The sequence below is a fragment of the Delphinus delphis genome, chromosome 3 (assembly GCF_949987515.2).
Source record: "Delphinus delphis chromosome 3, mDelDel1.2, whole genome shotgun sequence".
In the NCBI taxonomy this organism is placed as follows: domain Eukaryota; kingdom Metazoa; phylum Chordata; class Mammalia; order Artiodactyla; family Delphinidae; genus Delphinus; species Delphinus delphis.
Window position 1 is genome coordinate 64,362,142 of NC_082685.1, and position 21,575 is coordinate 64,383,716.

The 21,575-nt window shown below is 36.1% G+C and overlaps 1 protein-coding gene across 3 annotated transcripts in view; it reads left to right on the plus strand.

Annotated features, from left to right (window-relative positions):
* FNIP1 (folliculin interacting protein 1) overlaps positions 1-21,575 on the plus strand; it is a 133,495-nt gene that overhangs the window by 55,248 nt on the left and 56,672 nt on the right. For all 3 annotated transcript variants that reach the window (XM_060008903.1, XM_060008904.1, XM_060008905.1), the window contains exons 3-6: positions 10,341-10,475; positions 14,085-14,185; positions 14,449-14,523; positions 15,852-15,943. In XM_060008903.1, the coding sequence (XP_059864886.1) occupies positions 10,341-10,475; positions 14,085-14,185; positions 14,449-14,523; positions 15,852-15,943 (403 nt within the window). The remainder of the gene's footprint in view (positions 1-10,340; positions 10,476-14,084; positions 14,186-14,448; positions 14,524-15,851; positions 15,944-21,575) is intronic.

Genomic DNA, 21,575 nt, shown 5'->3' on the forward strand with positions numbered 1-21,575 from the left:
AAACATTTGCCTTATTTGCATTGGTCTAGTACCAGAGAAAATTTTAGTTTGACATGTATTTACTTATATACTTGTATTATGAGATATGGCTAGAGCTACAGGGATTGTTAAAGTGGATCTGGTACAAACCTCTCACCTTATGACTGTGGAAAGTGTGACCTGGAGAGGTGAAATTATTTGTCTGAAGGTACAAAGCAAGTTAAATCTGTAGCCCTTAGTTCATCATATTTTCCCATACTATACAGCAGTAGTAAGAACATCTATTCTGTTGACTTTCAACATCATATTTTGAAATATTTTATGACTAGTTTAGCAGTAACAAATGGCCTTTCACTTGGTCATCCAAGAAAACCCAAGTGATTGTTGTTGTTTTGCTGCTGCTACTTCTATTAAACTTTCAGATGTAAAGACTGTCCATCGCCTGGATCTATAATCTGGAAATGGAAGCCTGGAATTGTGTTTTCTCTCCTTCCCTAAACTGACAATTTTCACTAACATTTCAGTAAACTAGAATTGACTTTTAATAGACAAAAAGTTATTTTTTAATAGGCAAACTTTATTTATCGAGACTTGGGAGTTTGTACTTGAGATTTTGTGTTCTTAGAAAAATTTGATACATTGGACGTGGTCTGTTGTCTTATAATAGCATCCTCATCATCTACTTAGGTGGCATATAATAAGTACTTGCCTAATTTTTGAGTTATTTTGATTGTCAGGTTTTATGATGTTCTTCTGATTAGTAACACATTTCTTAATTTTCTGGAGATTGTGCTTTGTTTAGATTTCTTAGCCATTCTCTGGACACTTTTTTCAATCTGACAAGAAAAAAAACATTGCAAACTTTTCTTAAAGTATTGTTTGGTTATACAAATGACTAAGTATCTACAGAGCACTAGGCTCTTGGAGATTTAGGAGTCTCTACCCTCTTGGTGCCTGCAATTAGACATTCTTAGGGAGGTGAACATTGAACAAACAAACAAATAAATAAATAATTCCAAATTGTGATTGAGTACTGTGAAAGAAACACACAGAATTCTTATGAGATTCCACAGGAAGGAACCCATTTTTTAAATTTGTTTTGTTTTGTTTTGTTTTGCGGTACGCGGGCCTCTCACTGTTGTGGCCTCTCCTGTTGTGGAGCACAGGCTCTGGACGCACAGGCTCAGGGGCCATGGCTCACAGGCCTAACTGCTCCGCGGCATGTGGGATCTTCCCGGACCGGGGCACGAACCCATGTCCCCTGCATCAGCAGGCGGACTCTCAACCACTGCACCACCAGGGAAGCCCAGGAACCCATTTTTTATCGGTTTGGTTGTAGGGGTATTAGGAAGGTCTCACTGAGGTAGTGACATTCAACCTGAGATCTCAAGAAATTGAAGGCATGGTGTAGGGGATGGGTATTCCTTTAAGCAGGACCAGCAAATGCAGTCTACAGGGTGACTTAGGAGCTTAGTGAATTGCAGGATCTAAAAGAAGGCCAGTTTGGCTGGAATGATAGTAAAGTAGTATGTGAAGTAACTAGAGATGAAATTGGAGAGAGATGGAACAGGAGCCAGAATATTCAGGGCCTCATAGATCTCTGGGTTAGAAGTGTAGATTATATTCTAAATGTAGTGGGAAGCCATTGAAGGGATCTGGTTTATGTTTCAAAAAATCACTTGGGTAGAGAGTCCAGAAATAAACTCACACATACGTGGTCAGTTAATTTACAACAAAGGAGCCAAGGAATATGCAATGGGATAGGACAGTCTCTTCAATAAATGGTGTTGGGAAAACTGGACAGCCACATGCACAAGAATGAAACTAGACCGCTTCTTAACACCATACACAAAAACTAGCTCAAAATGGATTAAAGACTTGAACATAAGACTTGAAACCATAAAGCTCCTAGACTAAAACATAGGCAGTAAACTACTTGACACTGGTCTTCGCAATGATTTTCTTGGATGTGAGACCAGAAGCAAAGGCAACAAAATAAAAAATTAACAAGTGAGACTACATCAAACTAAAATAGTTCTGCACAGCAAGGGAAACCATCAACAAAATGAAAAGGCAACCTACCAAGTTGAGAAAATATTTGTAAATCATGTATTGGGTAAGGGGTTAATATCTGAAATATATGAAGAACTCATACAACTCAATAGCAAAAAAACAAACAATCTAATTGAAAAGTGGGCAGAAGATCTGAATGGACAGTTTCCAAAGAAGACATACAGTTGGCCAACAGGTACATGAAGAGGTGCTCAGCATCACTAATCATCAGGGAAATGCAAATCAGAACTGCAACTGTGTATCACCTTACAGTTGTTAGGATGGCTATTACCAAAAAGACAAGAAATGACGAATGTTGGTAAGGGTGTGGAGAAAAGAGAACCCTTGGGCAGTATCTGTGGGAATGTAATTGATGTAGCCACAATGGAGTACAGTATGGAGAATCCTCAAAAAATTGAAAATAGAATTGCCATATGATCCAGCAGCTCCATTATTGAGTCTGAAGAAATAAAAACACTAACTTGAAAAGATCTATGCACTCCAGTGTTCACTGCAGCATTATTTATAATAGCCAAGACATGGATGCAACCTAAGTGCCCATTGATGAATGAATGGATAAAGAAAAAAATACATATAATTCAGCCGTAAAAAAGAAGGGAACCTTCCTGATTTTGACAACATGGGTAGACCTTGAGGGCATTATGCTAAGTGAACTGAGTCAGACACAGAAAGACAAATACTGTATGATCTCACTTATACGTGGAATCTAAAAAAAACTGAACTCGTAGATACAGAGAACAGATAGGTGGTTGCCAGAGGCAGGTGTAGGGAGTGGGGAAAATGGGTGAAAGGGGTAAAAAGTATAGGTTTCCAGTTATAAAATAAATAAGTCATGGGAATGTAATGTACATATGGTCACTATAATTAATAATACTGTATTGTATATTTGAAAGTTGCTAAAAGAGATCTTTTTTTCTTTTATTTATTTATTTATTTATTTATTTTTTTGCGTTATGCGGGCCTCTCACTGTTGTGGCCTCTCCTGTTGCGGAGCATAGGCTCCGGACGCACAGGCTCAGCGGCCATGGCTCACGGGCCCAGCAGCTCCGTGGCATGTGGGATCTTCCTGGACCAGGGCATGAACCCGTGTCCCCTGCATCGGCAGGCGGACTCTCAACCACTGCACCACCAGGGAAGCCCAAAAGAGTAGATCTTAGAAGATCTCATAACAAGGAAAAAATTTTTTTGTAACTATGCATAGTGATGGATGTTAAGTAGACATTATGGAGATCATTTCATAATATATATTACAAATACTGCATCATTATGTCATACATCTGAAATGAATATAATGCTGTTGTCACTTATATGTCAATTTTTTAAAAATAGTGAAAAAATCGGGCTTCCCTGGTGGCGCAGTGGTTGAGAGTCCGCCTGCCGATGCAGGGGACACGGGTTCGTGCCCCGGTCCGGGAAGATCCCACATGTCGCGGAGCGGCTGGGCCCGTGAGCCATGGCCGCTGAGCCTGCGCGTCCGGAGCCTGTGCTCCGCAACGGGAGTGGCCACAACAGTGAGAGGCCCACATACCGCAAAAAAAAAAAAAAAAAAAAAAAGTGAAAAAATCACCTTGTTACTTAGGGAATGGTTGGATGTGGGGGGATGAGGGAGAAGGAAGCGTTTGGTGAATTCAGCGTTTTGGTTTGAATAGCTGAGTGGTGAGATGCCTAAGAGTCATAGAATTGTAGATGGTCAAGCAGACAGTTGAAATCTAAGGCTAGCTGCAAATGTGATAGGCATGTTTTTTTTGTGTTTAGACTGCTAATAGCTCAGCAGAACTTGTCTAAGACTGACAGGTTAACAATCAATACTCTCTTGATGATTTCTTTAGCAAATATTTATTGAAGTTTTTTTGTGTGCTTGATGATGTTCCATTGAATTGCAGCATATAACTTCTTTACTATTTCTCTTGATGCTATTCATTGTGTTTCTTTAGCATTCTTCCGTTTTGTCTTAAACAGCCTTGTGAGTGTCGTGTCATGCTGTTTCTTGAACCCTTTCTGCCCACCTTTTCTGAAATGATGCTTCATTAGTCTCATTAGTCTTCTCTCCATCTGATATCTCCTTCTTCTCTCTGTTAGCTTTTTTTCTTTGCCTGCAAATCTTCACAAAGTCTCTTTACCCAACACCAACAAAATAATTATCCTTTTACTTTCTCCTTTATTTATATGCCCTTCTGTCTTTTTCTGTCTCTGTCTTTTTTGATCCTTCTCAGTCTTCCTTCTCAGTGTTTGTTGGTGTCTCTTAGCCTCTCTGACTCACTCTCTCTCTGGCTCTCCTCAGTGTTTCAGCTCAATCTCTCCTTGGTATCTCTTAGTCTCTTCTCTGTGTCTCTTAGTCTCTCAGTAGTAATCTGTCTACCAGCTCTAAGCTCATACCATCCACTCATTTCTCAGTCTTCTGAAATTTTCCTGTAAGCCTGCTTCTTCTTTTTCAAACTTTCCTCTAGACTCATCAGTGACTAGAAATCAAACAGCCTTGAATATTTCCAGTCTCAGTTGTTTTATATATCCTCATGTTTCGTGCTATCTCCCTAGATGAAGATTTATCTTCTTTCAAGGTTTATTGTATCACAACTTTATGAATCCTTTCTGATTCCTCTTTTCTGCTACATAAGAATTCTCATAGTCCTTTGTTTATAGTCTTTCACAGACTTCTATATCGGAGCTATATTTGTATGTTTACTTGTTATTAAATTGCAAAAAAAAGTAAAAAATTTGTCTGTTATTCACCTTTGTTTCCTAAACGGCACACTGCCTCACACATGGTAAATACCCAGGACATATTTTGATCAGCTTTAATTAAAAGTTAGGAAGTTTATTATCAAAATCCTGTAAATACTTTAATGAAGATTTTATATGTTCCTTTTGAACGCTACAGAACACGTTTTTTTCCCAAATTGTGAGCTGTTGGAATCATTAAGTGATTTTTTTCATCTACTTTACTGTACTTATACCTTTGGAACATCAAATCATGTCAGTTCTATATAGGTAAAGAGGGACTGTGTGATGTAAATGATCATTTTAAACTTACTACACAATATTTTGGGTCTATACATAATGATGAGATAGTTTAGGCATTAGCAGTTTCCTGAATATTGTCTTACAATGCTGAAATAAAATTATATTAATCAGTGTATAGCTTTCTCAGAACATTTATTTTTCCAACTCTATTATATTCTGTGAAAAATGACTCTTGAACATTCAGTGATTGTAATCAAGAAACTTTTTTTTTTTTTTTTTTTTTTTTTCACGGTACGTGGGCCTCTCACTGCTGTGGCCTCTCCCGTTGCGGAGCACAGGCTCCGGATGCGCGGGCTCAGTGGCCATGGCTCATGGGCCCAGCCGCTCCACGGCATGTGGGATCTTCCCGGACCGGGGCAGGAACCTGTGTCCCCTGCATCGGCAGGCGGACTCTCAACCACTGCGCCACCAGGGAAGCCCAAGAAACTTCTCTCTTTTGTAAAAGTTTATTTTTATTTTTTTACTTTTGATCCTCAGACCTTATTCAGCATCTAGTTGAAATGTAAAAATTATTGAGATGTGGTTTCTTTGAACACTGATATAGCCAAATGGATCAAGTGTGATTTGATCATATGATACTATCTTTATCTTGGACATTATTTCTGTGTTAACAATAATCCAGTGCATGTGTTCCCAGTGAATTTACATCGTCACTCACATGTTTCAGCCTTCATTGGTTATATACAAGAATAAAGTTGTACATCAGCAGATTCAAATAACTTTGGAAAGGTGAATACAAATATTAATGTGTTAGAGTTTTGTACACTCAGAAGCATTGTACAAGTGCTAGTAGTTGAATTGTAATTGTGATATCAGATTTGGAACATAGGATTTGGTTAGTTAATTGAATCTATATAGAAGTTAATATACAGAAATCAGTAAACTCAGTATATACAAATAACTTCCAATTGGAAGTATGAAGGAAGCTAAGGCTCCATTTAAAATAGCAATTTTGTGGGATAGGGAGGGTGGGAGGGAGACGCAAGAGGGAGGAGATATGGGGATATATGTATATGTATAGCTGATTCACTGTGTTATAAAGCAGAAACTAAGAAACCATTGTAAAGCAATTATACTCCAATAAAGATGTTAAAAAAAAAAAGGAGCATGGAGGCTTCTAAGTAAAAAAGGACAAGTGCTTTAAGCATTTGGGAACTCAATAAAATTAATTTATTTTTTAGCACCTTAAAAAAATAAAATAGCAATTAAAAAAATGCCTTTTCATAAACTTAACAAAATCTATATGTTTAGAACTTTAAAAATCTCCTGAGGTACATAAAAGCTTACTTGAGCAAATGAAAAGGCAAAATATATATTTGGGTAATACTTAATGTCATAAAGTTGTCCATTGTCTCTAAGTTGCTTTGTAAAATAATGCTATCTCCATAAAAATGGCAACCTTATTGTTGTTGTTATTATTATTATTATTTTTGGTGGGTGGTGGTATCTGGAATTAGATAGCAGATTCTAAAGTTCAAATGGAAAGAAATTAGCAATAATAGGTTGGAAAACTGAAAAAGAAAGAGTAGTGAGGTTGAGTAAGTTCTACCAGATTTGAAAAATATACTGTAAAGTCTCAATAATTAAAAGAATATATTATTGGAACATAAATAGATCAATAGACTAATGGAATGAAATAGAGGATCAGAAGTAGATCTAAATACATGCAAGAATTTAATATATGATAAAGGCATCATCTTAAATCAGTAGGGTAAAGATTAATAAATGGTATTAGATAATTAGCCAATTATAAGAAAGATAAACTTAGATTCATATCTCAAGTATATCAAACATTTACATGTAAAAAAAATAAAACTGTGACATTACAAAAAGATAACATGAGTTCCTATGTATCCATGGAGTGGAAAACACCTTTTAGCTATTGCTCAAAATGCAGAAGCCATAAAGTTAAAAGACTTACACATTTGACAACCAAATAAAAAAAGAAACGGAAATAACTTGGATGGTGGGCAAAGCAAAGCAAAAGCAAACAAAAAAGAAAAAAACTACCATGAGGAAAATCAGAAGATAAATGGTATGGGAAAACATTTTTATAGGATATAAAACCAGCTGGTAATCCTTCTATATAAAAAATTCCTAGAAATCAAGACAGGAGAAACATTCAGTAGAAAATTAGGTGAAAGATAAGACCAGGGAGTTCACATACAGATGGCCATTACACATTTAATAAGATTCTTCTTCTCATTCATAATAAGGAAATTAAAATTAAAAGTATGTTGTGATTTTAGTTCTTTCCTTTTAGATTGGCAAAAACCCTAATGTTGCATGACAGTACTTTGCTGTTAAAGTGAGTGAGTGAAATGACATCCTTGGAGGGGTAGTCTGGCAGTATCTACCAAAATTACATGTATTTATGTTTTGACCCAGCAGTTCCACTGGCAGGGTTATTAACAGATGACTGGTTAAATAAGCTATAGTATATTCACACACTGGAATACTGTGTAGCTGTATTTTTTTTTAAAAAAACAGTGAGGAAGATTTCTAAAGATAGATGAAAAGATTCTCTATGATATTAGTGGAAAATAAAGCAATGGCAGAACTGAATCACTTTTTCTGTAAGAGAAAAGGAAAGGGAATATGCTTATATTTGAAAAGAGATACTGGAAGGATAATAGTAAACCAATAAAAATGATTTTACTTATTGGCAATGTGTGGAGTGGGGAAAAGGGTAAAGAGTGGGATCTAGATTTCTTTGTGTCGATGAAAATTCAATTAACAATTAAGCTAAGAAGAAATAAAGATAATTTTATTTGAGCCAAATTGAGGATTGTAACGTGGGAGACAGATTTTCAGAAGCTCTGAGAATTGTTCCACTGGTCAGGAGTTAGAGAGGTGTATGTTTTTGAGAGAAAGAATCATGTATCATATTGACAAGTTAAAATTATAAATAAAGTTCATCATAGATTTTTTATAGTCAGGTATGCACATACAGAATGAGCCTTTAGTCAGTGTGATCCCCTGTAGAGGATGGGAAAGGAATATTAATTTTAAAAATTACAATGCTGGCATTAGAAGAAAGAGACTGTTTTTCTCAAAGTTGATTACATCCTCCTACCTTGAGGGGATCTGGTTAATGTATAATGCAGATGCACATTGAACATTGGGAAAGGCATGTTATGTGTATTTCAATTCTGACTTACTTTGATCGTCCTGTTGTAGAGATTTTAGATCTATAAGACATTGTGCATAGAAGTGTATGTAAAAGCTGTGAGAGACACACACACACACACACACACACACACACACACACACACACACACACACACACACACACACACACACACACACACACACACACACACACCACCCCTTTCTCTGTACAGTGTCTTTTCTCTTTCCCATTCTTAACTTATGGCTTTTTTGAAACCAAGCAGCAACAGCTTTGTTGGAAGATGGTCTAGTGAGGGGACATGGCACCATAGACATTGGCCTTCTAGGAGCAGAAATTATGCTTCAGTCCTGGAATTGATATATGTTTGTCCCTTTCTTCCCTCTAGCAAATTGCTTCTTGTTTCAGAGATTGGACATATATAGTTACCTCAGCCTGGAATGTCTTTCTAGCCCTCCCATTCTTCTTCTTTCACCTTAACTCCTATGCTTTTTTGTAGTTCCAGTTTAAATATCATTTCTGATCTGCCTAGACTAAGTTAAGTCTTTCTTGGACAGTTCACATAAACATCATTGCTCCTTAATCTCTTATCTGTAAAATGGGGATAATAATAGCACTTACTTCATAGAGTTGTTGTGAGGAATAAAAGAGTAAATATATGTAAAACAGAAGAGTACCTGACCAGATACTAGGTGCTATGTGAGTTAACTGTTGCTATCATTATTATTTTTATTAGACATATTTGAAATAGTGTATTTAATTATACTAATTTGTCTATTTGTTAAATATCTCCTTCTCCTGTTAGATTGTTAGTTCCACGAGGAAAAGAACTGTTTTATTCACTTCTTTTCGCTAGTGCTTGGTACACATAGTATTCAGTTACTTTTGTTGACTGATAAATGGTGGTTTGCAATAGTAGATAAGTCAGGCCAGCTGGGTTTTGAAGGATGAACATACTGGTAACTGTGGTAAAGCATTGCAATGTTTCTAGGAGTATCAGAGAACTTGGTGGATTGCAATTTTGGTAGTTGTGAGCAGTGAAAGCTCTAGAACCTGTTCAGGAGGGAGAGGAGAACAAGAGGAATAAAGCAAAAAAAAATTTTTTTATTTATTAATTTTTATTGGCGTCTAGTTGCTTTACAATGTGTTAGCTTCTACTGCACAGCAAAATGAATCAGCCATGTATATACATATATCCCCTCCCTTTTTCTTTTCCCTGCCATTTAGGATACCACAGTGAACTAAGTAGACTTCCCTGTGCTATACAGTATGTTCTAATCAGCTGTCTATTTTATGCATATTATCAATAATGCAGTAGTGTCAATCCCAATCTTCCAATTCCTCCCACCCCACCCCTTTCCCCCTTGGTATCCATACATCCATACATTTGTTCTCTATGTCTGTGTCTCTATTTCTAAAGCAAAAAATTGAAATACATTCTTCTTCCATGCTAGACGGTACAGCCTTCTGGTCCTAAGCTCAGCTATTATTAAAGATGTAACTGTCCAATACATGGATGCGTTCTCATTTCAAAAGATTAAACTTACATATATATGAACGTAGATTGAAATATGTCTCATTTGCATTTCTCTTCCTATTCCTACATCTCCCCAGTTTTTTTCCATTAAAATATGTTACTTACATTAGCTTGTAATGGGTATATTGTTATATTTAAATAAATTTATAAATATTTTAAAATTCCTCAATTTTAATTTCTAATATGGGAAAATATTGATACATACATCACACATAAACAAAATGCCTTTGGGATCCTAAATAATTTTTAAGAGCATGAATAGGTTTTTGAGATCAAATAATTTGAAAACTGCTGCAGTATATAATTAAGTCCCAACAATGAATATTGTGTAGACCATTGTAATATAGAAAAATTCCCGTGATTTAATAATTTTGGTGAGAAAAGTACAGTTAAAAAATGCCACAAATATTATTATAGCTATGAGACAAATAATAGAAAACAGTACTGGAGAAAATACAGTAAAATGCAAATAGTCATTATATTAAGGTTATGTTATTTTGAATTATTTCATCCTTGGTTTTTCCAAAGGTTTTTATGCTATAATTTATATATGGTGGAAAATCTGTTAAAATATGAATGGGAATAATGTCTCCCTTTCAGAAGCTCTGTAGTGATGCTCAAGTTAAAGTCTTTGGGAAATGCTGCCAACTGAAACCTGGAGGAGACAGTTCTTCCTCTTTAGATAGTTCCATGACTTCATCTTCTGATGTAAAAGACCAGTGTCCTAAGTACCAGGTAAGATCACTGATGTCTTTTATTCATTCACAAGTATTTTTTTTTTTTTTTTTTTTTTGCGGTACGTGGGCCTCTCACTGTTGTGGCCTGTTGCGGAGCACAGGCTCTGGACGCGCAGGCTCAGCGGCCATGGCTCACGGGCCCAGCCGCTCCGCGGCATGTGGGATCTTCCTGGACCGGGGCACGAACCTGTGTCCTCTGCATCGGCAGGTGGACTCTCAACCACTGTGCCACCAGGGAAGCCCCACAAGTATTTTTGAGTGCCTACAACGTGTTATATACCATCCTAGGGACTGAGGATGTAACAGGGACTAGTGCTTACCCTCCTGGAGCTTACAGTATAGCTGGGGAGACAGATAATTAAGTAGGTAAGTTTATGAACTTCGATAAATCTTAGGATAGGGGAAGCATAGAGAGCTTTGGGCACAGGTAGCAGGGACATTTTCTCCTTTTTATTTCCCATTTCATATTTTTTAGGCTACCAGAATAATGTCTTACTTTATATACTTTTTAATTATTGAAATATGAAGATAAATATAATACAAGTCAGCTGTAGTATGAAATTAAAATATGGCTGAAGTATATGTTATCAGAAATGTACATTTTCATTTTTCAAAATTAATGTGGCTGTTCTTTTAAAATATGGAATTAACCAATCATTTGACTATGTAGGAACTTCTCTATAAACTTATGTTATGTTGTTATATTTTACATAGGATCAGTACTTGGTTTCAAATAAGCAAATGTCATCTAATGTGAATTTGTGTCATTCAAGCTTGCATTAATGAATCACAGGTATTTTACATTTAGCAGTACCAAAATAGAATCCTGGACCTTTAAATTATTTATACTTAGGTAATTGTTTTTGGATAGAAACTAACCCTTATACCATATCAACTTGACAGTATATGTGGAACAGCTTCGAAGTTATAAAAGTCCAGATGTTAGGACTACCTACATAGTATGTAGTCCTAATATCTACATAGGTCTGCCTGCCCTCCTCTATTCCTCTTCCATCTTAAGCATGTTACCCTAACAGGTTCCTAATAGTGCTGTGCTATGTAGGATCATTATACTTATGCCAATGTACAAGTTTTCTAATTTGATCAACTGTACAAACTTGCCTTTCTTCTTAATGTTATGCAGTTAAATAGTATTAGCAAATGGATCCAGACTGTAGAAACCCTGAAGCAGTGAGTGATTATAATTCTCATTTTGCATCAAAAATCCCTAGTTTTTTTTAAGTACAGGTTCCCAGGTTATATGTCTAGATATTCTAGTAGTAGGTTCATTATGGTCTTGGAAATCTGCTTTTTTAGCAAGAAGGCATTGAATTATTATAGCATATAGTTCACTACACTTGATAAAGTGTTATTTCAGGTAACTAGAACATTATTTTTGATTTATGGGGTATTACAGATTATTGCTTTCAGCAATGAGTACTTACAAAGAATTGAACTTTTAAATAAGAGCCTTTTTAAAAAAGCATTAAAGATAATAGCATTTTCTTAATTATATTCTTCATTATAGCTTATGTCACATTAAAATATATAACATGTCAGTGACATTCATGATAACTATTTGGTATGTATTAGAGCAGGCAGAGAGAAACTTTAATAGCAAAGTATGTGGTTTCATAAAATTTATACACCAATTTATTTTTACTGTATTTTGCCTTCTGAGAATTTTTTTTTAATTATAATATTAAAATGTTTAAATGACTTGATATTTAAATTTGTGTAGCTTGTTTAATATAAGAAATATTATTTTTAGTCAAAATAAGAATGGAGTTAGATGCATTGTAACAAAAATGAGCTTGTAAGAGAAGGTTCTCATTTCTCTCATTATCCAGAAGCAGTTTAGTTTGCCAAGTAAGATTGGTATTGTTGATCTTAAAAGAAAAATAAACTACTTTATCATTTAAAAAATTATTCTACTGTTTCTAAAATGTTCGTAATACCTAGACTTCTGGAAATAAAAACTTTGTCTTAACCAAATCCCAAGAATAAATGAGTTGCTTCTTGTAGTAAACTAGGTATATCAGAAGTGATTTTTTCTTAAAAAATAACTTTGTGCCTTTATTAAAATTAAGACTATAGCACTGAGAAAGAAAAAACAATATGTCAATGAATGTATTAAAAAACGAATGTGAACATAGTATGTATAATGAAATGGATTGCTATTTGAAGATGTTCTTTTTAAGAAAGGTGACAAAATGTAAATATATAGATTTTTTTTTAACCCAAGGCAGGTAGTAAACAAGCAAACGAGTAAAAGAGAATCACATTATAAAAAGAAAAATAGTATGTAGATGTATTCCCTGGCTTTCACTTGTAAAATGGGGGTCCTCATCACTTTATTGTTATCTTCAGAAGAATCTTTTAAGTATTTTTAAAAACTCCTAGTTCTTGATTTCCCATGGTAGAATGGCATAGTGAAATTTGTGCATAATCCTCATTTACTATCTTAGATAGTTTTTTGGTCATCTTTCTCATCAGTTTTATTATGTTAATTGTATTGGTTAGGAATTGCATTGGGATATCCTATGAAACAGTGGCTTAAACAAATTAGGGATTGATTTCTTCACATGACAAGTCTGCAGAGAGGCCATCTAGGCACGATAATTTATGGGCTTCAAGATGGCCTCAGAGACCAAGGCTTCCTTATCTTTCTACTTAGCCACAGCTACTGTGTACATACTTGTTGCCTTGTCGTCCTCTTATGGTGTCTTCATCTTCAGTGATTTCCATTTATATTCCATTGACCAGGACTGTGTTGAATGCATGTAAATGGATAGTTCTGAAAGCTACCACTCCAACCACTGGTTTAACTCTTTGAATATAGAGACCAACTCGAAATCCCCTATCTGCAAGGGAGGCTCTGAAATGCAGTTTTTTTCATTTGGGCACATTGCTTCCTTGAAACAAATTGTACTTCAAAAAATAAGGAATAAGATATTTAGTGGTTAACTAGTTGTATTTGCCACAGTATATAAATAGTAACCAAATGGATGAGTCAATTTTTAGATTTTTTTGACTCCTATGAGGACAATTAAAGAATAATGGAAAAGAATAACTTTTTAAATCAGAATTCTTTGCAAACAAGACATTCTAATGCTTAAGATAAGTCTTTTAAAAAAAATGCAAAATATGTCCAAGTTTCCCCTTTTGCAAATGCTTCTTTTTGCACAATAGAAGCGGTAAAATCTGTTCAGCATGTTCAGTGAATTCTACTTCTTGTTATCTGTCCTGGAGAAGCATTGCATATGCCTAAGATGTGGCTAAGAATGTTTATTTGAGCGTTATTTGTAATAGCAAAAAACAGGAAGTAAGTTAAATGCCTGTCAGTAAGGGGAACAGGCTTGATAAACTGGTATTTTCATATAGGAGAATACTGTGCAGCTCTTAAAAGGAATCTATGTATAACAATATGCTTAGATCTATAAGACATTGTGAAATGAAGAAAATCAAGCTGCAGAACAGTGTATACAATGTAAAATCATTTAAAAAAACATTACGTAGAATACAGCAAAGGAATTATTAATAAAAATCAGTTTTTGAAATAGGTTTTAAATTCTGCAATTTTATTAATGTTATGCTTATTGTTTAGGGTTCTCGATGCTCTTCTGATGCCAATATGCTTGGAGAGATGATGTTTGGCTCAGTAGCAATGAGCTACAAAGGCTCCACCTTAAAGATTCATCAGATCCGGTGAGGGATTTTCTGAGTTTTCTTAATGAATCCATTTTAGAATGTTTAGTTTTTTAAAGATGGGAGAATTTCATATAGTCTTCACTCAGATTGAGAATGTCAGATACTAAGTTTATGATGTTTTATGGGTTTAATGCTACTTCATGGCTGTTGTAACTATGCTGTGACATCTCTGTGACTTAAACATTTTTATTTGTAATAAATTGGAAAGGTCCTTGTGTTTCAGTTTCGATGTCTCTCTATCCCTCTCTTTTTCTTCATAGTTCCCCTCCACAGCTTATGCTTAGCAAAGTTTTTACTGCACGGACTGGCAGCAGCATCTGTGGAAGTCTCAATACGTAAGTAGTTATGGATCAAGGGAGAAATGAATTCTTTAAGATCTGCAGAGTATGAAAACTAATAAGCTGCTTTCAGGATTGCAGCATAAATTCAGATTTTATTCCATCCCTTCAGTTTGAAAGTTTATGGAGGCCAGATTTTTTCCCCCAGCTTTGTTGAGATATGATTGACATACACCATTATGTAAGTTTGAAGTATATGGCATGTTGATTTGATACATTTATATATTGCAAAGTGATTACCACCATAGCCTTAGCTGCTACCATCCTGTCACATAATTACCATTTCTTTTTTGTGGTGAGAATATTTAAAATTTACTCAGTTAGCAACTTTCAAGATATAACGCAGTATTATTAGCTATAATTAGCTTGCTGTATATTAGACACCCAGAACTTGTTAATCTTATAACTAGAAGTTTGTACCCTTTGACCATTTTATCTCCATTTCCCCTACTCCCAGTCCCTGGTAAGCATCACTCTGCTCTCTGCATCTCTGAGTTTGGCTTTTTTTTTTTTGCGGTACGCGGGCCTCTCACTGTTGTGGCCTCTCCTGTTGCGGAGCGCAGTCTCCGGACGCGCAGGCTCAGCGGCCATGGCTCATGGGCCCAGCAGGTCCGTGGCATGTGGGATCTTCCTGGACTGGAGCACAAACCTGTGTCCCCTGCATCGGCAGGCGGACTCTCAACCACTGCGCCACCAGGGAAGCCCCTGAGTTCGGCTTTTTAATTTCTTTTTAATTAAACAAATTTTTTAAAGTTATTTATTTATTTATTTATTGGCCATGCCTTGCGGCTTGCAGGATCTTAGTTTGCCAATCAGGGATTGAACCCGTGCCCCCTGTAGTGGAAGCACAGAGTCCTAACCACTGGACCGCCAGGGAATTGACTTTGTTAGATTCCACATATAAGTGATATCATACAGCATTTGCCTTTCTCAGTCTGACTTATTTCACTTAGCATAATGCCCTGAAGGACCAAAGTTGTTGCAAACGGCAGGACTTCCTCTTTTTTTCTTTTCATGGCTGAATAATATCCACTGTCTATATATATACATGACAGTCTTTTTTTATCCATTCATCTGTTGACAGACACTTGGGTGTGGCTTATTCCGTAAAACTTTATTCACAGAAACAGTCAGCAGACTTAATTTAACCCTCAGGGTGTAGTTTGCTAACCCCTGATTTAAATGATTAGTTGGTTTATAGTACTAATAGGGAAACTTAAAACTTAAAAAAAAAATGTTTTACACTTAAAATTTGAGGTATACAAAGAATTGCCATTAAGAGCATAAAACAAGTTTGGAATTTATTTTTTTCTCCTCCCACTTAGGCTGCAAGACAGTCTTGAATTCATCAATCAGGACAACAGTACATTAAAGGCTGATAATAACACAATTATTAATGGATTACTTGGAAATATAGGTAAAACGGTTTTATACATTTTAAAAATGTTCTTAATAGTGTAGATAATAATGTTCTTAATAATGTTAGAAGACCAAAGAATTTCAAATACTAGAAGTGGAAAAGGGATTTAAATTGCAAGAATGTGTAATATTTATATTATTTGAAAAATTTAGTTTTCATATATTTGAACATAATGTTTATTTTGTACCTGATAAAAGAGAACTGCTGAAGAAATACCTAATTTGTTTTTTGGTTTTAATTTCGATGCATCTTTGGAAAGTACTTTTGTTGATGTAAAAAGCCCTTACTAGCTCTCTTGAATATTTCAGCTGAGGGAGACAGGTATTATACTTTCTCTCTTTTCTTTTCCCTAACCATAGAGTAATTTTAAAATGGTGCTTGTTTTTTCGACCTGTAATTCAGATGAGCAGATATTCAAATTTGATGTTTCTTAAGAGATTTATTAAAATAGCAGCTTATTTAGTAATTTGGTTAGTTTATTGTTTGTTATTTAAGTTCAACATTTTAAAGTGACAAACTGTTTCTAAAATTTCTGGTCCTTTGTTTTATCTTAGAAAGATCAAATAAATTACTGCTGACCATATTTCCAGTGCAAAACGAACTGTAGTGTATTAGAGAGTGGACAGCAGTTAGAATAGGATGAATGTATGCTAACACATATATATGGAATCTTAAAAAAAAAAAAAAGAAATTGGTTCTGAAGAACCTAGGGGCAGGACAGGAATAAAGACACAGACGTAGAGAATGGACTTGAGGACGTGGGGAGGGGGATGGGTAAACTGGGATGAAGTGAGAGAGTGGCATGGGCATATATACACCACCAAATGTAAAATAGATAGCTAGTGGGAAGCAGCCACAGAGCACAGGGAGATCAGCTCGGTGCTTTGTGACCACCTAGAGGGGTGGGATAGGGAGGGTGGGAGGGAGACGCAAGAGGGAGGTGATATATGTATATGTATAGCTGATTCACTTTGTTATAAAGCAGAAACAAACACACCATTGTAAAGCAATTATACTCCAATAAAGATGTTAAAAAAAAAAAGAATAGGATGAATGTTTCACTCATTTCCTGTTTAGTAGAAATTTTTTTTTTTTTTTTTTTTTTGCGGTATGCGGGCCTCTCACTGTTGAGGCCTCTCCCTTTGTGGAGCACAGGCTCTGGACGCGCAGGCTCAGCGTCCATGGCTCACGGGCCCAGCCGCTCCGTGGCATGTGGAATCTTCCTCGACTGGGCACGAACCCGTGTCCCCTGCATCGGCAGGCGGACTCTCAACCACTGAACCACCAGGGAAGCCCTAGTGGAAATTTTTATTTGTAATTAATTTTAATAAATGTCAGTTATACATATTAGTAGAAAACAGTTTTTTCTCCCACCTTTAACAGTGTAGCATCCTATTATTTTTTATACTTCATGTTCATTCAAATAGCAGCTATTAATTAAGTACCTACTATGGGCTAGTTGCAGTGTCAGACACGTGTTTTAGAAAGCATGCATTTCATAGAAAACTAGAAGTTTTGCTTTTTCTTAACTTGATTAGTTCATTCATTTTAATAAAGTAAAAATGTGACAGAAATAAGTCTTTTTTTCTTTATAATTTGGTACTTTTCAAAGCTAAAGGGGCTTATTAAAAGCTATTTTAATAATACAAATCCATTATGTATAAAGGTAAAGTAAACTATAGTTGCTAGATATACTCAACTTCTCTGTTTTAGCATGGAATAGGAAATTAACGCATTTAACAAAGCACAGACTTTGTTATGAACGGCTTTTTCTTGCACATTCTTAATTGTGAATCAAGGATATTTGAGCACCATTTCTTATTTTCTTTAAATTTCCAACTAATCAACAAGTACTTATCAAGCACTTATTATATGCCAAGCACTCTGCTAGGCCCTGAGAATATAGTGGTGAACCAGACACAGTTCCTGCCTCAACAGATTTTTAGTTAGTGGAAGTCAGACAAGCAATACAATACAGTATACAATTGCAGTATACTGTAGTTAATTTTTAGACAAGACTAAGAGCATGTTGTGATAGAAATGAGGAGGAACACCCAGTTCAGTCTTGGAGTATCACAAAAGGCTTTTTTAAAGAAGTGAGCCTAAACTTGAAGAATTAGCCTGACAGTTGGGAAGAGAAATGTTCTAGGAAAATACAGTAACATGTGCACAGACCTAGTGCAAGAGATCATTGAGTGTGGAAAGAATGTGAACAAATCAGTGTGGTTGGAGCACAGTGTGGATATAAGTAAAGGAAGTAAAAGGAAATAAAGAAGTGAGCAAGAGCCGGATCATGAAGGGCATTGTGGGTTACACTGAGGAATTTGGACTTATGCTTTGGATAAGCAGTTGGGTACCAGTGAGGGTGTGTTAGTTTGGGTCTTCCTCCTGGTTTTTAACAGGTGCCAAGACAGGTTTAAACATGCAAGGATTTTATTATTACTAGGTGAGAGAAATGAAGAGGGAGCTGGGAAGGGTTCAGAGAGCCCTCAGATTGTGGTGCAAGTTTGCCTTGAGTGAAAGAGAGGAATAAAAGCTTGAGTGGACATGTTCCAGCCTGCCATATAGTCCAAGGAGGGTTTGATAAGGCTGTGGACGAGTCTTTGAGTCAGAGTTGGTTGTCAGAAGTGACCCATATCTTGCCAAAATGGGCCTGCCTTACTATAGCTACTGTGTTTAGTCATTGGCTAGGCGCAGCCTGTGGGATATGTGGCCCTACACGAGCATGGCAGTGAATTTAAGAACACAGCAGCTGCGGTGCTTGGCCATTTGCAGTTCTTATAGCTGGAGAGTTTTGTGGTGCGTTCTCAAGGCAACAACAGAAGAGTTTTCACAATATAGAAACATGATCAGATCAGATTTTTATCTGCAAAAGAATATTCTAATTGCTGTAGGAATAGATTCAGATGAGCCAGTGGGGTTGAGAAAACACCCATGTTAGAAGGCTGCTTATGATAGTCCAAGTGACAGATAATGGGGATGTAGAGTAAAGTTGTGTCCATAAGGATAAAGAATTGTTGAGAACTTTGTTGGGAGAAATAGAGTAGACGGGACTTGGTAATTACGTAGAAGAGGTGAGGGGAGAGGGGGAATCAGGGATGGCACTGAGCTATCGGGTTGTGTAATTGCATGGATATTGGTTCCATTCACCGGGAGGAACATGAGAAATTGGGAGTTGATGATTTTAGGTTTAGGCATGTTGAATTGGAATTATTGGTAGGATATCCAAGGGAAGATATCCATTGTAGTTAGAGAGAGAGAGATGTATTCTGGTGGTAGCTGCTGTAAGATAATGAATGTATAATAGTTTTAAAACAATAGAGGTTTTTTCTCACAATTTTCCTTAAAGCAGTGTTTTAGAGGTCCAGTCTCCTTCCTTCTTGGAGTTCTACCTTCTTTACAATATGGGCTCCAAGGTTGTGCTCACCTACACAAAGCCAGTGGAAAGATTGAGTATGGAGAAGACACATTCCCTTCAAAACCACCTGAACCTGAAAGTGATATACATCACTTTTGCTCATATTCCATTGGTGGTAACTAATCATACAGCTTCACCTGTATATAAGGAGGTTTGAGAAATATGGTCCCTAGCTGGCCAGCTGCTTCCCACAGACTACTTGATGTTATGCAAGGGAGAACACAATCCTTTTTTAGATTGTTAGCAGTTTCTACCATGGATTTGAGAATTATTATCATATAAATGATAATTGAAAGCATAAGAATGAATGAGAAGGAAATATTGTTGAGGATAGAACCCTGGGGATGCTGGCTTTAAAGATGGAGTAGGAGAAGAGAATCACGTAAAGGAGACTAAGAAAAAAAAAACTTAGTGTGTGTTATCATGAGAACTGAGGGAAAAAAGTTCAAAGTGTAATGTAGTCAGCATCAAATATGATGTAAGGTAGTGTAAGATAGTACGGAGTGCATTAAGTAACAGGAAGGCTTTTGGTGGTGGCCTATGTGAGTAGTTTCAGTGGGGAGAATAGAAGCCAAAGTTGAGGAAAGACTCAGAGGTTAGTCTTCTTTTCTAAGATATAAGCAGACATCCTCAAACTTCTTGGTTTCAGGACCCTTTTACACACATAGAAATTATTGAGGACCACAGAGAGCTTTTGTATATGTAGGTTACATTTATTGATATATACTGTATTAGAAATTAAAATTCAGAACAATTTTAAAATATTTACTTAGTAACTCATTAAAAATAACACTAATAACCCTTTTTATGTTAATATAAATAACATGTTTTGAAATAACTATACTTTCCAAGACAAGAAAACTTCGAGTGGCATTGTTTTACATTGTTGCAAAACTTTTTATTGTCTGGCTTAATAGAAACAGCTGGATTCTCATATCTTCTTCTGCATTCAGTCTTTTGTAATATGTTGTTTTGGTTGAAGTGTGTTAAGAGAGTATAGTTTCACATAGATATGTAGCTAGAAAAAGGAATGTCCTCAAGAATCCCTTGAAAGGGTTGCAGGGTCCCCTTAGGGGGTCCTTGGACCACATTTTAAGAACTACTGAACTATAGGATTAGATATAGGGGAGAAGGTAGAAGAGTTCTGACTGTATTTAAATGTTGATGGAAAAGGAGGTTATAAGGAGGATGAGGTTGGAGATGGAGGTGATACTGGTAAAGTGGAAGGGCCTAGCTGACTTAGAAGAATTAGCTTTGGAAGGGAGGAAGGGAGGTACCTCTCAGGATTTTTCACAGATAGTCCCTGCACATAAAGGGGACTTGAATAATGTTACTTGTTATTACTGCTCAGGCAGGAAGGAGGCAGGGATGAAAGTTGATTAAGTTTGGAGATTACGTTTGGAGATAGCATGGTAGGAGAAGGAGAGTTCCCATATGGTGATTCTTCATGTGTACAAACGTATACATATGCATACTGTACGAGACAAAGTCATGTGCTGAGAGTAAGAAGAGGTGGTAGGGAAGGAGATTAAAGAGAGCAGGTAAGTTTTGAGGTAACTAGGAAAAAATTAAGAAGGAACTGACAATGAAAATGGAAGGTTTGCTGCACATGCATTATAATTATAGAAACTCTTGTTACAGAAAAATACCTATTAGCAATTTGAAAAATACATCTGTCACTTTTTAAAATGGAAAAGTCCCCAGTTCTATCCTAGATAAACCTCCTAGATGGCTATTTAGGCCATCTTGATGAAGCATAACTAACAAGTAACTCAGCTGCTTGCTTCTGGGCTGGAATGTTACCCTCTCTGGGTCTTCAGACTCTTATCTTCTCTTGGTCAAGTGTGTGACAGCTACTTATCTTGGGCAGCTGGGAGTCTGGCCCTGACAGGCTGCATTGGCTTTCTTGCTTCCATAGTGGCTGACCCCTGCTCTAGGAACTTTGGTTTCTTCTGTTACTTTATAATTTACCACTAGTTTAGAAAAACCAATTTTATACTTATTTGTTAGTAGACCCCTTTTCTTTATTTGCACTTTGTTTTATTTTGTGTTCTGTTTTTTCGGTCAAGTGCTTAGGTGGTTTTCTTCTTAACTGTAGTTGCACAATATTGTAATCTTAAAACTGACTTTTTAAAAGATAAATTTATTTGGCAAATGTCAAATTATATAGATAACATTACTGTGCTGTTTTGAATCTTTAAAAACATTGTT